Source organism: Acyrthosiphon pisum, chromosome X (assembly GCF_005508785.2).
Source record: "Acyrthosiphon pisum isolate AL4f chromosome X, pea_aphid_22Mar2018_4r6ur, whole genome shotgun sequence".
Classification (NCBI taxonomy): domain Eukaryota; kingdom Metazoa; phylum Arthropoda; class Insecta; order Hemiptera; family Aphididae; genus Acyrthosiphon; species Acyrthosiphon pisum.
Window position 1 is genome coordinate 6073367 of NC_042493.1, and position 20852 is coordinate 6094218.

The 20852-nt window shown below is 26.5% G+C and overlaps 1 protein-coding gene across 6 annotated transcripts in view; it reads left to right on the forward strand.

The window, feature by feature from the left end:
- The window catches only part of LOC100158731 (hepatocyte nuclear factor 6-like), a 35764-nt gene extending 17024 nt beyond the window's left edge, over positions 1-18740 (forward strand). For 3 of the 6 annotated variants that reach the window (XM_008184550.3, XM_029485880.1, XM_003244269.4), the window contains 4 exons: positions 10014-10085; positions 12269-12298; positions 15113-15231; positions 15924-18740. In XM_008184550.3, coding sequence (XP_008182772.1) covers positions 10014-10085; positions 12269-12298; positions 15113-15231; positions 15924-16151 — 449 coding nt within the window. In that variant the 3' untranslated portion in view covers positions 16152-18740. The remainder of the gene's footprint in view (positions 1-10013; positions 10086-12268; positions 12299-15112; positions 15232-15923) is intronic. The other 3 variants (XM_008184551.3, XM_029485881.1, XM_029485879.1) reach the window with 1 other exon arrangement.
- Positions 18741-20852: the final 2112 nt, after the last annotated feature.

Here is a 20852-nt window from a genome sequence, read left to right on the forward strand (position 1 = left end):
TTATATATATATATATATATATATATAACAAAAAAATTGTTTCTACCTATGTCCTATATGCATTCCTAAACCGTTCATTCGATTGTGATGGAATTCGGTATAGAGATAGATAAGTCCTTTGGAAAGAAGATGGACTACATTATTTTTGTCGCGAAAAAAGGTAAACATTAACCCCAAGAGGTTGTCTATAAATGGTTGCTATTGGTTTTAATAATAATAATTATTATTATTAATGCGGTAAGCATGTGTATTTTAAAACAGAATGTCTTCAAACTACTGTTTCGGTGGACCAATTTTTTTGCATTTTTTTAGTGTCAAATTATAAACTTACTTTCGCACCACGCGGGGCCGCGATCAACCACAGATAAATTGCCCACCTGATAATAAACTGCTCGCATAATCACAGGCGAATTTCACAAACAACGCCGGTTATAAACTAAAATAAAATATAATTTATACTTAAAAAGACATTGCTTCCACAGTGTGTTACACCTAAAAGGAATTGAACAATCAAAATTTATTTTCCGGGCAACGCTGGGAAATTCTGCTATATAAATATATTATAATGGAACCTAGCAATAGCAAAAGCATTGTCGAGTCAGCAAGTATAGTATAATCATAAACTATATTAATTACAAAATCTGCGCGAAAACGTTATTATCATATACTTTTTGAAGTATAGAAATCATAAAAATTCATTAATATTATTCAATCGTCATAATCGCATCTCTAAAACAAGATTGTTACAACTCAAAACTGATCAATTTTGTGTTATGACTACTTTCGAATAGTGAAAAATTATCTTTATAAAATTTAAGAACGTTACATTCTATATAATTTTTCATTTAGCCACTAAAAATATGTGTCAGTATTGAACTATTACATTTTTAGCCGATTTTCTAAGCAACAGAGCCATACTTACTTTATGGCAGTATAATTATTTTAATTTATCCAATTAATCACTGAAGTCAAAATTCAAGACTGCCTTATTTCGATTTGTGGTGTTCTTGCAGTAAAATAAATCTAATTATCGTGTGATATGTTGAATGTAAAACGTGAATATTTAGAATTGTCGCAATATGAAATGCAATACTGCCATATTTTAGTATAATATGGCTGCTTTAAAACCAATTTATATATGCAATACAGTCACATCTCAAAGATGGCAGTCTTGTACTTACTTAAAAAAATTGTAAAAAGCCACAAATCTAACTTTTCGGATTTAACAGAGTATTTCATAATATTTGAAAAAGTCATGTTGTAAGGTATTTAAGTATTTACAAGTATTTAAGTTTTTAATTTCAAACGAATAGGTAATCTTTCATATATCATAGATTTAAATTTAAAATCACTTTTTCTCAAAACAAATAATGTTAAGTTGTCACAGTTTTGTTCCAGAGTTGTGAATTATAATAATACCAAAGACTCGTTTTATAAAAAGACAAAAGGCTGTCATAGATATTTTGGTTTCTTCGATTTTGAATACCGACTTTAATTCGTGTCCTGATCGTTCATGTAAATGTGCCCGTTTAAGATTATCTCAGTTGTAGTAATGGTTCGAATAATTGTGTCTACTTAGTCTGTGCCTAGGGTGTTATTAAACCTGTTGGTTTTTTATGGGAGTAGATTATATTATAAAGAAAAGAAACACTGATTGGAGGAACACCAGTTTATATTTTAGCTACGTGCGAAAGATCTGATTCGACAAGAACTGTAAAAATGCGTCATGTAGTAAGATAAGATTTAATCATAATTAAATAATATGGAGGATGCGGGATCGATTATTTTTTTTAAATGTTATCTCGACGATGCCTTGGTACGTGATAGAAAGTGTACGAAATTTCTAGAAATGATGACCGTGCAGAATTCTTTACTTTTGAGAGCTGCCTCTATTTTATCCGTGAATCTATGTATATAGTGTTTGGTCGAGTGCCAACTATCAAATTGGATAGATGTCCGGTAGGATATGAGGGTTTCAATAATTATTGGACATAATGATATGACTGTATAAAAATATAATCAACAAAATAAATTGTAAATTAAAATATTCATTGTTTATAAATCATCGGTAGTTTTCGAGAAAATTGTCTGGAAGAAACGGCGTAATTACCAACTAATTATTGCATATTTTTGCACCTATGTTACGAATACAGTAAACTGTAGAAGTTATGAGATGGAAAACTCATTTTCAGAAATTAAAATGCTAAAATATTTCCATACTTTATTTGATTGTTAATTATTGACATTCAGTATCAGGTATATAGCTTCTTAAAATTACTAATTAAAATACTATTAACAAAGTAAACATTTCAAGAAATATTCAAAATATATATTTTATATTTTAGTAATAACGATGAAAAATATATGTTTCAAGACGCTAAGACGGTATTATTATTATCTATATTATGTTCTGTTCGCAAATATTTAAAGTAAAATTTATCGCAATAATTATTCAACCAGTAAAATACTAAAATGTTAGCTATTGAACATTTTCTGAAAATATATTTTAAAACTACAAACAAAAAACTAATAATGAATGTTTTTCCTTCTTTAAAAAAACAATGAAATACGTTAAACAATATTGTTCTATTTAAACGTTTCATAAATTAATTGAAAATTGCATATTTTTTATCCAAAATATAATCTATTATTAGATTATTTTTAAATTTACAGATATGTTTGATGAAAAATATTTACAACGTGAAATATGTTGTATAATCAAATAATAGATAGTTCAAAAAGGATCTAAAATTGTATAGATACATGTATATAACTTTATTGTTATTTATAATTTGTTATATGATTTTATATACAAACTTAAAAGTTAGATGAAATATATGGATGACCTATGCTACTAAGTATATGTTACCCATTGTTTAAAATAGTATAGGTTATATACAAATAATATCTACATTGATATATAATGTTTTTTAATTGTTGATACTTGATACACATTATATTATGTATACTACTTTAAAATTTTAAATGACGATCTGTTTGATATGATTTCTATGTATTTAATATATTAAAATAAAACATTTTTCTATACGTAACCGTTAAATGTGTTTTCCGGTTCTAACTAAAGTATCAAATCACAACTTTGCGCCTCAATACCCACGTGTAGGGTACCTAATATATTTATTTAAAACATAGGTTCTTAGTTCCAATTAATTTCGGTTAAGAGAACTTCTACTAGTTCTACTTCGAGGCAAATAATAGGTACTTAGATCAGCAGTTTTAATTTGGAATGGAATTTAACCTGTATGCACTAATAAAGTAATGTGTGAAAATTGTATCATTGAATAAACAAATAAATAAAATGAATAATATAGTTTCACGCACATAACAAATTACTTATACTTGGTAATTTTATATACTTAGCATTTAGCAAGAGAAACAGTAAAAACGTCTATCAAAAATAGAAATATTATTATTTACATTGACGTTTTAAATATTAAATAACAACTTCATTCCTCAAAATAATTAGTACCTAGGTAGGTAGTTATAGGCACTTATACAGACTAATCATTAGAGATTTTAATATTAAACACTATTCACGAGCGCGAACATTTTCTTGACATATTTTTATTTTATTTAATGTTTCGATTATCTCGGTTGCTGCTGTGTAACCTGTTTTTATATTATATTATTATTTAATGTAGTTGCATCTTCTAAGTATGGTACATCTTAGATGGTAAAGAATTAAATTTGCTACATTTATATACTCATTATTTTTGTTGCTTCTGTATCAGTTATGGATAGTAGATATAGTAAAAAGTAAGAAAGACTTCAAACTTAATATTTTAATTATCATTCATTTCACATGCGGTTAGCTAGAAAGTTGTATGCAGATAAGTAGGTAGTGATTCCAGAGAAAAATATTTTGACTTATATTTGTTAGAAACAAAATTATTGATGAGCAGCACAGAGTGAGATACTTACTATTATAATAATATCATAATTTACTATTTTACTAATGTTTAAAACAAGTTCTTTTTTTAACGACAAGAGGACATAACATTTTATAAGACTTTAAATAGAATGTTAAAATTATTTTTAAATATTTAAATTTATTTATAAAATAATTTAATCATACAATATTATTATGTGTAAAGCAGTCAATAAATATTTATAATAGAAAAACAAAATGTGGTACATTTTATGTAATTGCTTATTGGGGACATTTATATCTATGACGAACGGTTTTATTCTTTCAATATAATTAAAATATTAGAGTAGGTACATAAAATATATATTTTACTATTATAAAACTTTTTTTTTTCGTATTATTGTCAATATAAACTCAATGTAAAATTGGTGTATTGAATTTAATCTAACTATTTAACAAATTGATAGTTAACCTTATTTTATATTTTTGATAGGTTTTTAGTTGGTTCTTCAGTTTATAGAAATAAATGTATATTTTAAATATTGTTTATTTATCAGAGTTTGCTATCTTTTTGTTAATCTTAAAATAAACATCTTAAATAAGTGAAAAATTTGCTGTAGAAGTACAAAAGTATAAACCTAATTTCTGCACAAAATTTAGAAAAGCCAGTTTTTAACAAGAAATAATAATCCTTGACATTTTCTCCATCTATTTATTTTATTATTATTTTGATGTTAAATAATTTTCTAAATATTGACCGATGTCAGGCTAAATAAACAATAACAATGTATTATCGTTAGTAAAATTTTCGAGCTAAAAACAGATTTTATTCTTTAAATCCAATTAAAACGTGGAAAATGGTTACAAGTTATTAGTAATATATGAGTAATTGACTGTGTAATTATGAGTTATGAACCATTTTCTATTGTTAATATATTTTATTGTGCGTGATGGGTTACATCATATTCGTTATATGTACTTACCTATTACATCACAATATTACATATTATTATAATATATTTCACTCGCTACCGTTATAACTGGTAGGCCCTTTGATGTTAAACGGATTAAAATCCATTAAGTGTTCATGAAGTACGTAGGTACCTACTATATTATACAGGTATAGTGTACTATACCTATACAATATATATATATATACTATATATATTATATATGTATAGGGACCTAAACGTTTGAATAAAAAAAATGTCTTTCAGCTTTTCGTTACTGTGTCTCAATAATATAGCTATAATATTATAATAGATGGGTAGAAAATTAAAAAGAATTAGATTTGAAATAAAATTTAAAAATAATATATCGCGTGTCCTTGTAATATGATATTAATATATTATTGACAATATTATGTATCCAGACTCTGAAGCAAGGATGAGGTTAGATGCATCACAAAACGATTCATGTTGTCCAGTATTCACGGTTATAATATTATTATGGTAACTTCTATATGAAGGTCTAATTTTGTCTGTCTGTACAGATCACCTCCCTCATCTCCCTTTTTTTTATTTGATCCACATATGATTACGTTTAATTAAATATTTGAAACGTTATTTTCTAACAACCACGAGTGACGTAAAAAAAACTCATGGCCTAAGAACCAATAATATATTGGTTTACTGTGCTATTAGGTTAGAACCAATAAAAACTAAACCAGTCAATACGTCAACCATTTTATTATTAAAACTATTGTATCAAATGCGGAAAAAAACAGTTTCGATAAGCTGCGAACGAAGAACAAGTAGGATGATGCAGAATGTTGGGTGGGAGGTTGAATAGGAAAAAGAAAACCGTCAGACGTCATAGTGTGACTTAACAGCTAGTTGTAGTGCCACTCAATTCCGAAAATACATCTAAAAAATAAACAAAACTCAGTGCTCACAAGATACATATAGTGGGTAATTGGTAAAAAAAAAACAAAAAAAAAAAACTGAAAAACTGAAAGTTGTAACGAGTTCAAATTTAAAATAAAATACCTCTTTGTTATATAATCATTTACATTAGCGTTGTATAAATACTAAATAATAACTTCATAGCTCAAAATAGTCAGTGGAGGTACTTTTATACGGACTAGGTATATAATTATATTATAATTGAACATAATTCATGAGTGTAAACATTTTCCTGAGATATTTTAATTTTATTTAACGTCGTGATTATCTCGACGGTACAGTGCCTACAGTTGTGTCACCTGTTTTCATATTATACGCTATAATACATAGGTAGTTACACCTTTTAAATAATACGCTACATTTAAGATGGTAACGAATTTGCTAAATTTTCATGATGATTATTTTTGTTGCTCCAGATCAGTAATTTTGGCATATATTTGTTTAAATAAAATTAACGAGGGGCAACAGCACACGCCTATTTATTATTAATTTATTGTTTTATTGACTTTTACAATAATTTTATTTTTTAATCTTAAGACGACGTAAGTTCTTGAACGGCTTAAATATAAAATTGAAGTTATTTTTAAATATTTTAATGTAAAATACCTTTTTGTTGTATATATTCTTTCCACAAACGCTCAAAATAAAATTATTTGTTGAATTCTGTATAATAGATTTTGTATATATTATTATGTTTGTAACGCACGTTACAGCGAATAAAAGTAAATCAGCTAACGGCGTAACTACCTACCTACCTACCACCAGGACACTGCAGGACTATGTTATTGTATTATACGATTGTATACACATATAAGACCCAACTTAACGTTTACACTATACACAAACGAGTATGGCGAACGTATGGTCAAGCGGGAAGGTCGCTGAGCAGGAGAATAATCAGTACAGGCGCCCTGCTTGAGCAGCAATATCACGTATGTGCACAGGACCAATACGAGTGCAATGTTTATCGTCGTGTCAGCGGTGTTACAGTGTCTACAACACCCACTCTCTTGTGCAGTAATATATGTCTCTTTTTTTTGTTTTCGAATGATCGAAATCCAATACGACAACGACTTTCGTACAAGACATTTTTGAATGAAATTGTTTAGACTAGTTCAACCTATAAATATTAATGTAAAGTCCACTGACGACAGTGACGACACTGACGACAGTACACGAAGATTAATAACAGATGGCGTATACTTTTGATAAATGATAATCTTTTAAACACAAACATTTTTTTTTAATATTAACATAATAAGAATGTTTTTGAAATATTTTGGAACACGATCGTAAATATTATAAAATATGGCGTCTGGGAAAACGGTATCGGAATAGAAACGATTCTCTGGTTAGAAACTATGCGTACATCTAACCGTCGCTGCAAATAGAAGGGCTTCGGCCTAAGAGTTAGGACAGTTCTGCCAAGTGCACTAAATTAAATTCCTCATTAAGACGTAATTATTAAGTAAATATAATTTTTTTTCTACAATTTTGAAATTGAACCCTATAAATATTTCTGGAAAAAAAATTATTTAAAATAAGAATTTTTGTTGCCCGTAGAAAATGTGGTGAGAGAAGAATATGACAAGACCGTGCAATTTATTACCACAGTTTTGTGTGTGTTTGTCAGGAGTGTATTTTACTCCGTTTTTTAATAGATATGATATGTAAAATATTAAGGTATTGATTGTAAATTATGTTAATTATGTAAAAAATATCTTTTATTAATTGTATGTCAATATTTGTAATCGGCGTTGAGGGGCGGCTACGTCGTGCACATTTTTTTTTATCGATTTTACGGTTTTACGATTTTACTTAAGTTTTGGTTTAGTTTTTATACGAACATTGAGTAAAATTGCATGACTTCGAATTCTGCAGTGTTATATAAACTAACCTAACATATTATAACGAGTATACGACAGCAATTATAAAAACGTTGAACGTAGTAAGTTCCATATTTGTGTAAATTTGAGGATTTTAATTATTATATTTCAACGAATTTTTCTGTATCCGACATTCCGAAATAATATTGTGTGTAAATTAAATGCAAACATAAAATGTTTTCAGTCGAAAACATTTATAGGCTTTGAACCGTTTTTTTTTCATTCAACAACCTACACCGAGAGTAAAAGAATTAAATTCCACGTCGAAAAATTACAGCGGGAAAAAATCAGTTTCTTACAAGCTTATTATATTGTGTTTACACGAAATCGTCATTGTCGCGTAATCGTGGTCTACTGCAGCAGTGGTAACAGTCAAGTGCATTATTTTCATACCATTGTCAGTGGTATTTAAACATTTAAACTTTTGATACGTGACGAAGATTCTTATAGTATGTAGTTTAAAAAAAATATTACAACATTAATTTAGGTATAATATATTTTTAGTTTATAACACTTATTCATGTTGAAGTACCTCCGATGGGAGGCCTCTTCCTTTAGTCTCTATTCTGTCTGTTTTTTGTTCTATTATCACTTAAGCTTATTGTTCTAATTGCAACAGATAGCGTAATAAAGAATTTTGTTAAAAAAAAAAAAAAAAATTATAAAAAATCAGAATATTATTCTTTTTTATTCGGTTTTTTAATAGTATTTCAACAATTATTCTTTACAATATCATATATTATAGATGTTCTTAAAATTTTGTAATAATTTATCATTATTTGCTTGATATGAAGCAAAGTATTTATATTACTCGTGTTTCTTCGTATTTAGGAGTAACTGTTACTATTATTATTATTATTATTAATATTTTACACAAATAATAATATTATATCCGTAGACTGTAGAGCGATATCCGGATAACAAGAAAGCATAGTTACACAACTATTTGGAAACGCCAAAATCCGGCAAAATTTAGCTACTTTTCGACGATCGACGGTATCTACGGTTCAAATTTCATCTCTCACGGATGGTGCATCTCAATTTATTTTTCCGTCAGCTTATACTTGGAAACAATAAAATACGAAATAGTTTATCATCGGATACGAGTTTTCACGGCTGACAAAGACAGTTATATATTTCAATGAAGTACAACACATCGCAGTGCAATAATATTAAATTATTATTATTATTATTTATTGTTCAACGACCGACGCTATATATAATCATTATTTAAAAAAACCCACGACGAGTATCCAATGGTGACGTTCAAATATTGGGCAATTATTACGTTTCCTGCAAACTCTTTATTTAAAACATTAATGGCAAAGTTAACCACTTATAATATTATAAAATATAGGTATAGGTACACTACAATACGCGACGTGCCTACGTTACTTTATTTCTTCGTATACGTATTTATAATATTATCGTCTCCACTATAAAAAATCTTAATCGATATTACTTGCGACGTTTTAGTGTATTATATTCAATGGGGTACTAAAAGACACGTACATGCGAGCTAGTGTTCATTTATTTTTGCGCTCGAAATTGATTTAGTTTCGTTTTCAATTGACAATAAATGTGGGAATGTTCGGATAAAACTCGGGAAATTGATTTCCCGAGTTTAATTTACAAATATACTTATTCACGCGCTTTTAAAAATACGTAGACGGGTTATTGGTACATGGTTATGTAACAAACGCTGTAGGTATAGGAATTTGTTGGAAAATTGCCAATCACCGGAGTGCAACAAATCCATTTTTCTCATAGCCAAATAAAAAAATGATCAATATCGTCGTCGTCGTCTCAATTATTATTGTGTTTCGTTCGTCTTCGGAATAGTTTTTCGGTGAACAATAATATTTATCATGTGGCGAAGCAGCGATCGGTTGTAAAAATGTAATGTTTTCTATTTCTCTTATAAGTTGTAAAAACTGAAAAGTCTATTCGGGTTCCCACTTTCGATAAATAATTTCGTTGTAACTCTATGATAGAAACTAAATATTATATAGACAGCTACATAGAACTATAAAACCGCAGACGGGACCATATCCCATCTCGGAATTAATATTATTTTAATTTTAAAAGCAGTTCAATTCTATTATTGGTTCTAATAATCTGATATATTTAATATTTATGAAATTATATGTATACATAGTACTATAATTATTTTAAAGGTCATTTTTCATCGAGATAAAAATTAACAGTCATTGATTTTTGTTTTGTATTTTTATGGCGTAACGATGGCACCTCATCGTTATTATTATTAACAAAGAAAGAGAGTTGTAGTTGTCAATTTGGTGAACTATAGATGACGTTTTATTTATTTTGCAGGTATGTTATTGGCAGAAAATGGACTGCAGAATGTTCCAACACCAAACGTCGGAAGTTACATAAACAACATGGGTCAGTAATATATATTTTTTTTTTCATAAGTATACACTCTATTATAGTGTATTAGATTAGAATGTTTTATTGTTACAAAAATGTTGATTATATTAGGTGTAATATATACGTTTCTCGTCAATCGACAAACGTAGGTACCTATATTCTTTAAGAGAACATAATATTATAATTAAAAGCAAAATTAAACCGTACAAAAATGCAATATTATAGCTTCTAAAAGTAATAAAATCACGAATTATAAGCAATGACATTTTTAAAAAGCAAAGGTTGTGTTTCAGCTTTGATCTTGTTTAAATATTTTGTTTTTAATACGCGAATAATGTACTCTGGCCTTGTGGTTCCACAACTACAAAAGTAACAACTAACAATATTGAGTAAATTGAGTATTGAGAGAAATACAAATAAAATACTTGGAAAAAATATTATATTTCTCAATATAAAATAAATCAAAATCTATTCAACAACATAATATAATAGATAATAATACATCCAAAATAATATTAAAATTAAATTTGATTTTGTTTAGCACCTTTATTATATCATATCCAATTAGTAACTATAAGATACTAAATTTTGAAAAGGTACCTACCATACTACCATCCGATATTGATTTACCTACATTCTAAAATAATTTGTTTTATCTGTCGTGATTAATACCCGATTGTTTGCCTTTTATAAAATATATAAATAGATACCTACCACACATAATATAGATACGTAGTAATATTTTTCTTTGTAAGTAAACCGTTGTAAATAATGATTTCATAATGTTATTATAAAGATTAAAATTATTAAAATTTGCTCAATTCCATCCGTTGTTATCTATTGATTTACATCCTGACTTAAATTGTTTATACTTTAATCCCAATAATATAGTAAATTGTTTCATTTCTAACCTTTGTAGTCTGATTATTTTATTCACGTATCTGAACAATAATTCAAAATCATAACTGAAATAAAATTATATATTGTTTTAACTCACAAAAATAATTAAAAACTAAATTTCCTAAAAAATGATTATACAATTTCGTGATTTAAAAAATGAAAACCAATAACATTCAGAACCAAAAATATATATTGGTTTAACTGACAATTTTTATTGTAATATAAATATTTTTACTCATAGTAATAATACCATATTATAATACATGTGCTATGTACAGTTATTCACCATTAATTTTGATTATTAGTTATACGTAACTTGTAATGTTATAAATAGATCAGTACCTCTAAGGTTATAAAAGATAAGTACGAAGACAATTATTCGTAAAAAGATTTTTTAATTTAAATATTATTAATAAACACGTTTATATAGTGTAAAATTATGAATTTTTTAACAGTATTTTTAGTCTTCAAAGTTTGTTTGTCTTTTCACGAGAATTAAATATTAGGAAAACAATATTTATTTTACCCTATTCAAGATAAAAAAAAAACATGTCATTATATAATAGAATATTAAATGTGAAAAAATATAAACAAAACTGAATGACCACGTAAGTCAAAAATAAATTTCTTTATTAAAATAATGTTTGTGGAAGGAAGTTTTAACTTATTCTCTCACACGTTTTAAAAACGTTTCACCGAAAAACCACTAATAACTTTCGTTGCAACTTTATGGTAATTTCAAAATGAATATTTTACTCGAATGTTAAACGAATAAACGATGCGGTAAATGCAAAGTTATTTTTATTGGTATCTACGACACAATAAAATTAAAGTCATATTGTCATCTAATTTGGAGAACTATATGTACCTAACTGTAAAGGATGATTTTTTTGTATCCTCACAAATTCCGTTGACCATAATCAAATCATTCAGGTTGTCCATATATTATATTCATTGTAAGCATTGACTGGTATATTCCAGTGCAATCAAAATGTTTGCTCTTGTTCATCCCTGTTCTAGTTTTCTATGATTTCACCCACACACGCTTTATTCAATTTGGGTTATTCTGCGTAATTATATAGGTAGTAGTCAGTTTACAACTAGGTTCATAATTGATCGTATTGAAACAATAAATTCGTATGACCAAACATCATAGGTACCTACTATTATCTGTTGTACGATCAAATTAAAAAATATCTAGACAGTTAAAAATATAAAAAAAAAATGGTAAATAACTTATGTATTTGTCATTTTATTATCGAAATATATGGGTGTAACTTTTCTTTTCTTTTTATTAGTCGCAGTAGCTCAAATTCCACAACAAAACCGTAAGTTATCATTTGAAATTAACTAATAACCCATTCGCTTATAAATTACATTTATGGTAAACGTAATATTTGTAAATAAAATCATGTAGTTACTACTAGAACCTCTATAAGTGTAATAAATTTGTTTTAAAAAAACTAGTGGCCACTGGGGAAAGTATGTTTAAATTTGAAACCATGCAAAAAACAGTTTCCGAAAAAACGCTTCTAAGTGGAGGAGCTTGATTTACTTAATAAAAGTTGAGATTTTCTTAAAAATATGTGCATTCCGTAAATATAATTTCATGGTTTTTTTAACAATCTCAAATATCACCTAAGTGTTAAGGAATTTAAACAACGATCTTTCTTGTTTACCCGTGTTTCAATTTTCAATCAACGAACTTTAATTAAAAAGTTAAGTTAAGCTTTTTAAAAATAAAACAATAATAAAAACAATTGTAATATAATACTATAAGATTTTTGGTTTATTACAAAGTTTTACTAAAAATCCAGTATTAAATATTGTTGCTTTAGCCGTGTTTATCTTTGATGAAACCTTTTTGAAAGTCAATTATTCTATTTTAGATTCTGAGCGGAGAGATGAATTTATTTATTAATGTCTTACAAATTTGACATATTTGAAAATAAAATTAATAAAATAGATATACTGTACTTTATAATGTAGATAACCATTAGCTTAATAAAAAATAAGTTCGTAGCTTAACTGTTTTCAAATTTTTTTGAGTTTGATATTTTGTTGTGTAGATGTAATATAATACATAATTTATATAAAATAAGAAACATACAAACCAATGTAGGTATGTAGGTAAATATAATATAGGTATATAATATATTATAATCATGATATGTATTTTATACTTTTAATCTAACTTAATTACCAATTACTTACATGTACCTACATTATACGTGTTATGTACTCAGTGACTCACTGTGATATTTATAAAATATATTACATAAAGTGATATATATCTTCTAAACATCGCTTAGGTATATATGAAAATATATTAGCTTATAATCAATATAATGAGTAAATTAAATGTAATTAATTAAATCAAAACAATACTCACAAATAAGTTAATGATATTATGTTTACTCTCGTGTTTACTAGACTAAGTGGGTGTTTACGTAGAACGCATGTCAGGAACTTAAAAGCAGAAATTATACACGATACGCTTGAAAACATTAAGTTAGTCACTCTTCACGAAACAGAAATATTTGATTTTTTTGAATAAATGTCCGTGTAGGGACACTTTAAAATCGTTACTATTGCACCCTTCGTGTAATAATATTATGACAAACAGTGTTCTGTCACAGTGATTTTAATATTTTTAAATGTAATAATATGATATGGGTAAGAGATATCCTAATTCAATTACCTACGCATTATCTTAAATGGGGTCATTGGGTTGTTATTTTAATAGATAATTAGTAATTAGTAAAAAGTACCGGGTTAGAATATAGAATACCTAATGTATATTATGTATTATTACCTATTTCAATCCCTAGAGTGTTGTAAGTACAACCTATTTATTTTTCACTAATGTGGCTTTCCTGCGTTAATTATCCACCGAATTAATATTCTATTAGATTTAAAACGAAGAGCGGAAAAATATTTCGTTTCATAATGTATTTTTTTTTTTATATATACTTGGAGATAATGTTTTGATTTTAAAACTTTATTCCTCGAAACGAAAAGCGTATAACTCGTGCTGCTTATTCTTTAAAATTATTATCGTTTTCAAACATACTTCTACATTTATTCCACATTTCTACATCAAAAGAATCAACTTCCTCTAAATTTAACAATTTGTAGAAAACGTAATACATACCTACTATACGTCTTAATTAAATCTCTTACCAAGTTTAATATATTTCTTAACAATTCTATTTTGCCGGAACACTTTTTAATCATGTTTAATTTTGTTTATATTATAATAACGTTTTGGAAACATTATTATAATAATATTATAATATATGTATATGGGTATCTACTGATACACGATTCGTGCAAAAAAAACGTAAAATTATTACAAATCGAAGTGAATGTGTAAATAATTCACATATATAGGTACGATTTATTGAATCTCAACAGTTGTGTTAAGATTCAAATACATACTTTTATATTTTCAGAATTTCAAATACTTCTCAAATATTTTTTGACAATTGTATTTTAAATAAGTAAAAAATACTTTTTCTTAGGATAAAAATAAAATACTGTATTGTTAATCGTAAAAATAAAATTCCAGAATACTAAAACCTTTTTCTCTTTTTACCGTTATATTTCAATGATCAATATGTTTGTTTCGTATTTTAATATTTAAAAAATGTTCCTTAAAATAATGGTTAATAATACCTACTTCTAACAATTTAAAAAATGTCATCAAATACTCAGACGACATGATAGCTAAAATATATATCTAGGTAGCTAGCTGAGGTTTAACTTGACCTAATTAAAATGTTATAGGTATGTGACATCTGAAATTCTTGAACCAATTAAAGAATGTATTTATTAATTACTTCATTTAAATATTTATTAATCATTTTAAGTACCTATATAAAATTCGTGAATATTTTAATATAAAAAAAAAGTACTACCTGTAAAGAATTTTGAATACTTTTTAAATGTATTTGTATTAATATTCAAATACTTTTAAAAGACAGTATTCGAATATGAATTTAAAATACAAATGTCAATAATCATACTTAAGTACGTATTATGAAGACATTTGAAAACTAACTTCTTACCCAGACTGAATCGCAATTAATAAATAATTGTTTAGTACTAATTTGTTTAATTATGTACCTTTGTTTTTTTAGTTCCTTGCAAACGAAAAGAAGAAGTCCAACCTATTGTTCCTGATCATTCATCTGCACCCAAAAAACCACGTTTGGTCTTTACGGATCTTCAACGACGAACACTACAAGCTATTTTCAAGGTAAGTACATACCTATAATAATACCAACGGGGTACTTTTTAAACAACTTCAAGAAACGTTGAAATATGTACTTAAAAAATGTACGACCATTATCTGTTTAAAATAATGAGAAATATTATACGTTCTATAACTCAAACATACATTTTTTGCTTGCGCGTCAAAAACAGGGAAAAAATTGTCAAAGTTCAATTTATCGAAAAACATATACTTAGCTATTGAACATAAGCGATATCAAAATTAAAAACGCTTGAAAATACAATTGTTACCATCATTGTCGAGAATTTTATTTGATATAATTAAATTATGTTTAAATTTAAAGAGTAGTAATTAGTAAAGTTGTAACTATTTTTTTTCAAGATACCTTATTTACCATTAACCACATGTTATGAAAGAAATATTTATTTCTCTCTCCCCCCCCCCCCCCACCACCACAAACATAATTGTAACTAAAACATAATATATTAAACTGATTAACAAATCGAGTTTACTTATAAAACCAAAAACTCAAAACTGTATTGCAACAAATGGAGTAAACGAAAAACAAAATCGAAAATATAAAATATACCAAAATAAGATTAACGAAAAAAAAAAATTTTTTTATAACCGAAATCGAAAACTTCAAAGTTAAATATATTTAAAATCCTTACAGGAATGTACACACGTGAAAACTAATTTTTTTTTAATTTGCGTAGGAAACGAAAAGGCCGTCAAAAGAAATGCAGGTGACCATAGCTAGGCAATTGGGCCTGGAGCCGACCACAGTCGGCAATTTCTTCATGAATGCCAGGAGACGGTCGATGGATAAGTGGAAGGATGAAGATCCAAAAGTTATGGCGGCATCAAACCACCACCAAGACGACATTGTAGTCAACATGCAAACAGGGACACATATGGGTAACCACCAGTCTGAAGTGTTGTGACCAATAATTAATTAGGATAAATATAGATATTTATTCCAAAATGTTAGAGTACAATATCGAAATGTGATTTATTTTCTGGCCATATATATTATACTATAAAAGTTGATAGGTTTATTTCTTTTTTATTTATATAAAAATATTATCTCGAGTCTCGACATATATATTATGGTAAGGCAACATAACATAATTCCCGATAAATTTTCCCAATTGATTTTTCATCGAAACACTCAACCAAACCATAATCCCGTCCTATAATCATACAATAATTGAAAAAAACCGAAATTATATAAAAAAAAAATCAAAAATCGATCGACTTCTGATTGTATTCATTATTTGATTGTACCAAATAAATGTAATTTTATTTTTCATGGATGTATAAATCAATGCTACGTTATACTGTTAATTTTAAAATATTTCATACCAACGGTCAAATTTATTTTAAAAAACAACGGTACCCATAGGTATAATATTACGCTTTAAATATTATAATTTTAATACGTCTTATTGTATTTATTTCGTCGAAAACCACTTCACTGATATTTATACAATTATTTACCTAATGATCTCTTCGCATATGTAGTCATATTATAGAATTATATTATATTTTTAAGGTCCAACCACTTACCTTTATCGATTGTTCAATCGAATCAATTATCTAGTCAAAAACCGCTCAATTTACATGCAAATTGAAAAAAACATATTTATAAACAATTCTTTTGAAGTATATTTTTATCGAAACTATGTGCTTTCACAAACTTTACCAAAGTTTAATCCGTCATCATAATATTTTGTAATACCTAACATACATATAGAACATAATAAAGTATGGACTAAATAGTAAATAGTTCATTATAACAAATTAATTTATAAAGAGCTTAAATATTTTTAACTGAATATTAATATTTTTTCACAAAACTGATTACCAAATAGAAATTCCTAAAGAAATCGTATTGTTCTTGTCCGAGTTTCTAATAGAAATTATATAGTGATACCTTTAGCATTCCATTATATTATCTAGTCAAAATAGTTAGTGCAATCGACTTAATGTCAAACTGATAACTAGTGATTTTTTTTATTATTTAATTTAATTTTAGTTGTTTATTTCTTATATTTTATTGTTTTTTTACCTAAGTTTTGTTTTGTGGCTTAACGAAAAACAATGCTGTGTCTCAATTTATTTTTATTGTGTTTGAAGTAGAAAAAAGTATCAATCGTAATAATAATGATTAAATTGGGGGTAATTTGGTTGCTCAGAGATTGTTAACTTATTATTTTTTTATTTAAAATCTCCTATGGAAAAACCAATTACCCGAATCAAATGCAATTTTTGTTTTTGTCAATAATTATTTTTAATTTCCTTTTTGTCTCAACTTTTGAAGTCTATAAAAATATATATCCAACATAACTGTGTTAAATGTTTAAAATGTCATTCATTTACATGATTATATTTTTACTTGCGGTCGGTAGTATTCCAGTTATGGTCAAAGAGCATTTTTTGCTAATTTATTGTTAAAATAAACTGTTTTATTCCCAAATAAAAAATTCGAAACCTTATTTAAAATTCAGATTTCCAAGGCACAGATTCTTCGTCAGCTAAATATTTTGTTTTTCACGTATACATTATAAGAACCCATTAGTGTGTAGTATAATATTTTAATGTAAGTTTAGTGCGTATGTGTGGTTGCCTAGCCAGTAAATTATTTTTAATAAAACGAGAAAATATTATTATTATTAATTATAATTTGTATCATAGATTTTTCTATTATGCATCCAATTTACTTGTAATAAAATAATTAATACACATGCACATTAACACGTTAAAAAAAATAACTACAATCAAATATGATTAGTTGTAAAATATTGTAAATATTTATACTTTATAACCTTTAGGTTATATTAAAATATGATTGTATTTTTTGGGCAATTTTCTGTGCGAATATATAAGTATCTATTTAGATTCGAACACGTCTTTTTTTAAATACTTGGCAATTTAATTATCTGTTACTTTAAATGTATTTTTAGTTGTTTAGTATTATTATTATTATATTATTATCATTATTATTATTATTAAACAAATTTATGTGTTACCTACTTTAATTTATATACCTAGTCATTTTTTTTAGTTTGTAAACAATTTATAAGAAAATATTGTATACTAAAATGTATTTTTTAAAAAACCGTTTCTAGTCTTGGAATGCTACCAATGTATTAATACTAAATACTAATCTAGCCATGTAAAAAAACATTGTATGTTTTATACTTAATTTCATTTACTAGTGATATTATAATATATTATGTATTAATAAATTGTTAACAATTTTCACAAACCAAATTTTTGATAGATCAATAGACCATAAAATTTATTATTTAGTTATATAACTATTGAAGCATGAAAAAAAGAATTCATTTAAAATATATCGTCATTAAAATGTTTTATTTCACGTTTATAAAAAAAAAAATATGGAAAATTCTTTTTATTATCTAAAGAAATATCTAAAAAAAAAATAGTGTATTAGATGTTTCTGAAAGTAATTTAACATTTTATCAGTACTTTAATAATAAAGCATTACTGTAAATTCAACGGAAAAATTATTGTTGTTTAATATATTAAATTCAGCGCATTAAGTCCAGAGCAACGTTTGGACACAGATGCAACCATGAATAAAAAAAAAAACACGTTATTACCCTATAACAAACGATTCTAAGTACACGTTCAGGGTTTTTTATTTTTACAGTGTATTGTTAATTGTGATAATATGTATAAGTTTGTTTCTCTCATGTGTAGTGCAGTGGTTTCCAAATTGTTTTCCGCTACCACACATTATTATTAATATTATTATAAGCCGCGGCACAGTAAGGAATATTGTCTATTTAACAAAAATAAGTACTTTATGACCAAGAAACACATTATACATAATATGAATACGTAAATATCACGGTACACCATTCAAATATCACAGCATATCCTTTAAGATACACTGGACTGTGAATAGTCCCATGAAGAATAAAATAATAATGACATATAATTGTCCAATACATACGTTATACAAGTCTTAAGACAAATATTGATGATATAATGTTATAATAAAAATAAAATAATATTATAATCACGCGGCGTCTTGGATAGGCTTTTTAGCTACACCACTGTCATGAACCCATTTATCCGATGTCTTATATTATAAGACGTGTGACGCATGGTGACTATAAGTATAAGTGAGTAACCAAAATTTGTATTTAGACGTTGCAGTTTTTAGAGCACAACAAACATTAAAATATAAATTACAGTATGATTGCTGTCCAAATTAGATATTTAGTAGTTATTGTTGTTGTATAATTAATAAATTATAGGTTACTCAAGGTCATCAAATATAAAATAAACAAATTAAATATTAGAATGATCATTAAATTTTATTTAAATAAACGTGTTCAACGCCCTTACCAATTAATCGTAAGTACATTCCAGTAAGTATGAAATTGTTTGGATTTGCTATTTTTAGACAAGAATTTTAGTTTAAATATTGCTAAAATAATTTAGCTAGCATATTTTGTAATACATTTTATGTTATATTTTATTATTAAATATAATATATTATTACTTTATATCGTTATAATTTTAAATATAAATTAAACTTTGAATTTAATAACTAATAGTAATAATAGTATGCACAGATATTATGCTTACATAATATATATATTTTCATAACAGAAACACCACTTCACACAACACTGCATTCTCCTGGAATCCGCTTACTGGTCCCGCAATGAGGTTCAAGAGATATGTGACTTATGTGTTTTTAGCCTGCCTTCAATTAGTGTATCGATTTTACAATCATGTTAATCTATTTGTCTTCATAATGCCGACAAATTACTTAGGTGTGCTAATTGTGATATTCCCGTTTTCTGTCATTTTCGGTAACTATTGTAGTATTCTAAATTTCAATCTGATATTGTATAATATTGTCATGTCAATCATATACGAAGTTAATAGTCTAAAGCCAAAGGTAAAAAACCATTACAAAAATACTGTCTTAAAAATTAATTTAAGTACAAATGTTTCAAAAATGTTATTACTTACCTCAAACGGTAAGTTAGGTTAGGTTGTGCGTATGTATGTGGAATCTTAAAAATAAAAGCTATATCATATTATATTTATTAAATTTACCCGTGATTTATGCTGTATAGATACTTGTTTTGTACTTCCAATAAAATCAAAACAATTAAATCGAAATCAAAAATAAAAGTACATGATACCTTAATAAAATTAAAGTGTACTACATTTTTTACCTAAAGTTCTTAAAATATATTTAAAATGTACTTGCGTACATACTTACCTATTAAACGGGGGTTTTTTTTTTACTGTCATTCTTTTATCTTGTACTTGAATAAAAATCAAAGGCCACAAATGTTTGTCCACGCATTACTTCAAAGTAATTGCACCTATTTGGCTAATTCTTTTTTTTTTTTTGTGGCCGTAGACAAGGTTTATATGAAAAAAACATTTTAATTATATCTACCAGATAAGTAGGAAATCTGGATGCCAAAAATATAACAGTGCCCAGTGGTGCCATCTGTCCAGCAAAAAATAATATATTAATTATATTTTGTTTATTATAAGGTAGCTCTTGGTTACAATAAATAAAATAGTAAAATAACTGAAAAAAGTTAATTAAGAATTTAAAAAAAAAATAGCAAATTATACGA